Source organism: Atta cephalotes (assembly GCF_000143395.1).
Source record: "Atta cephalotes unplaced genomic scaffold scaffold00016, whole genome shotgun sequence".
Taxonomy (NCBI): Eukaryota; Metazoa; Arthropoda; class Insecta; order Hymenoptera; family Formicidae; genus Atta; species Atta cephalotes.
The window spans coordinates 3,732,250-3,735,724 of NW_012130080.1; the positions used below are offsets into that span (position 1 = coordinate 3,732,250).

Below are 3,475 nucleotides of genomic sequence, written 5' to 3' on the forward strand. Positions count from 1 at the left end.
GACCGACACTAGCCGACACTATTCCTTCATGAAGCGAAGGGCGGGTTCCGAGTTCCAACTGTAGTTGGCGCCACCGGTTGACTTGGAGTACGGTCAACGGAGCATGCTCTAATCATGTTGTAATATGCTCCTATCATAGCTCTTACTCATTCCAACGCGTTTGATAGAGTGATTAGGAGCTATGGTAGGAACATGTTGAAGCATGTTGGAGCTTGCGACGCGAAAAAATTTTAAGTATTGATAATAAATAATGAAAATTCTAGTGAACTTATTCACTTTTGTAATTTTCATCTCATTTCGGTTGTGGTCAAAGTCTCGCTACAAATGCTTTGAAGCGTTTGATGGATCAATTAGAAGAAAAAATTTTATAAATTGACAATTAAAAAACGCTTCAAAAGCATCACGTTGATCGTACTTAAGACCGTCTTGAATATAAGATCTGATTATGAATACTGGCCAGTATGAATAAAGGGCCAATTTCATCAACGTCAATTAGCTTAATTGGCCGTTGATTGACCAATCGCGTTTGCTGTTTAGTAGAATCAACAATTGCAGTTGACAGTTCTACAATTAAGCTTGATCGGCGTTGATAAAACTGGCCCGGAATCAGAGTACATATTGAAGAGATTATAGATTGAAAGATTGAAGTTTGACCAATTAGACAAAAAGAGCCAAAATTTCTTTGTCCTCATTGGTGAAATTTCAATCTTTAATCTTTAATCTCAATTTTCAATGCATAGTCTGATTCCAGTCTTAAAGTAATTAAATCGATATTAAAATTAAACTGAGCGCGTTTCACTGAACATTAGCAACGCGAGCATCATTTCATCTTTATTTAATATTTGAAAACGATAAGGATAAAATGTTAGCGAGCGTTAATGGCCTGGCAAATCAAGCAGTGGTACGATGCGCGACATGCAATGAACGATATCCAATCAACATATAACTCTTCTAGAAAAGCATGTTGATTGGTTATTGCGCGTCGCATATTGCTGGATTCACACTGGATCCGACGTGCATCATAACGATTCTGCAACCAGAAAACAGAATTTTATTTCATATACCAGAAAGCAGAATTTTATTTCATATACCATGATACAAAGCAAAATCCTGTTTTTTAATTGGTTGTTAAGTCGTATAACACACATCGGATTCCAGTGTAAATCCAGCATATCGCGATGATGTGCCATAAATGGAACGCATCTTATATTGAAGAAGATAGAAACGAGCCTTAATAAGAAATTAGGGAGTTTTTGCAATACCATTTATAAGGCGTCGAAATGCTTTTTCTATAGTGCACGTGACATATAAGAGCACTCCTCAGATTTGCATTACCGAACGCAGCTTATCTAGATAGGATGAACGCTAAGGTTAGGTTAGGTTATCTTCTTAACTAATTAAGAAAAGGATGACATTAGCATATCTAAATTCGTTATTGCAAGAACCATCTAATAATGCTGAGATAACGCTAGAAATGTATTTCATTTCGCGCATGATGTGCATGATCACGAGATATTATTAAAGACAGTCGGCGTTTATGGAAATTTGCGTGCCTGTTAAAATTTAAATTAAGGCCCGATTGTTCCACCTTTTGATAAATTTAATCTGTTGGGTAAGTAGCAAGATTACCCAATTACATGCGCGGATTGCCAGATTTACCTACAGGGTAAAATTTACCAAAAGGTGGAACAACCAGCCTTAAGAGTAAGAAACTAATGATATGGTATTAATTTCATGATTTATTAGTTTTGTAGACATGCACATACGTTTAAAACTTAATAATACTAGATTTTGATTGAAAATTGTAATTTTAATGTTATTATCTGGGTTTGATTATCAACAGAGATAATTGCAGAGCAAAAATTGTAATTTTTCAGCAATATTTAAGATATTATAGCATTAAAAATATGCATATTTATTTATACAACATTTATATAATAAAAAAATCACGAATTTAATAATGTATTATTGAAATATTTCTTAATAATCATGAATTTTTATTATTGCCATTGTTCTTCAATTATCCCCTTCAGGCTTCATTGATAGTTACAAAAATTTGCTCAGAGCTGACGATCTTTGATAATATCTTGTTAGTAGCATGATTACGGTGATCATATATTCTTTATTTTAAGTAGCTGCTCTTTAAATTTATTTGTTTCTCCAACTCAATTTTCTTTTATTTTCCAATTTTCTATTATTTTCCTTTATTTGACATTATGGAAAATTTTTTTCCGAGTTCTTTTCTAACATTCTAATGTTTAGTATTATATTAATGAGTAAATTTTTACGGAAAATATTTTACAGTTTCATGCATATAAATATAGTTTGTTTTTGTTAATTTTTTATATTTCTTAATTTTTTAAATTAAATTTATTCAAATTACAGTTGTTGCTCATTTTTTATTGTTTCGAACCTTTTATTATTTCAAATCAAAGGTTTGTTCCAATATAGTCGAACCAGTTTCAAACTATCAGAAACCTGCGCATTATTTTAATTTGATTATACTGCAATAAAATTTTATAATGCACGGATTCTTGACAAATTGACTTGAAAATATATAGGACAACAAAGCTCTAACTCTTCAAAAATTTGTCCTTTATTTTCTTTAAGAAAATATAGTATGATGCATATATTTATCCTTGTTGTTCACCAAATGTAAACAAGGATAAATGATCCATTATGCACATCATGCATGAAATGGAACACACTTTAGGTTAAATCAACAATGGAATAAAGTTTATTTAATTTTTAATTGGACTAAAGAATAAAAATGCATAAAACTCCCAAAAAATCCAATAAATCCAAGTTTCTTTTTTTTTAAAAACCTATCTAGGTTTTTAAACTCGGATTTTTTCAACCCTGATTATAATATTATCATATAAAATATAAATCTCTTTCTCTTTACCTAATACATTTCCTAGGGAAGATAAAGCCACAGTCAGCAAAACAAAAAAATAAATTCATTAAGAGTATAGAAGTCATTATTGAAAACTTACAGTTACACACATTTTGTACTCAGTACATGTCAATTAATGAATATTTTCATAACAGTATGTTTGATTATGTATTGTGTGCAATAAAGTAAGTATATTACATATTCTATATACTATCCCAAATTTTGCCATAGTTTCTTTGCAGCAGAAAACATGTATCCTAAACATTAAAAGATATTGATACAGAGACATAATATTATAATATGTATAGAATTATTTTATACAGCCTAATCTCTAAATAGAGCCATATAGATCATGTGATCCTATACTTATTTTTTTCAAGTAGACACTCGATGTTAAAATTATAAATTAAACTACTTTCGCGATACTGGATATCGTCTTATAAAGGCTGAGTAATCATCACAGTCATATTGAATCGTGAAGATGAAATCGTCAGAAACAAAAAATGACGCGTTAATTTTTATTACGTGCCATTTATAAATAAAGACAATTTCGATAAAACAAAATGATGAGATTTCTTT

At 30.6% G+C, this 3,475-nt stretch overlaps 1 protein-coding gene across 1 annotated transcript in view; it reads right to left on the reverse strand.

The window, feature by feature from the left end:
- Positions 1-972: 972 nt before the first annotated feature.
- LOC105618431 overlaps positions 973-3,475 on the reverse strand; it is a 21,745-nt gene continuing 19,242 nt past the window's right edge. Inside the window, exon 8 of the mRNA XM_012199972.1 lies at positions 973-1,030. Coding sequence (XP_012055362.1) covers positions 973-1,030 — 58 coding nt within the window. The remainder of the gene's footprint in view (positions 1,031-3,475) is intronic.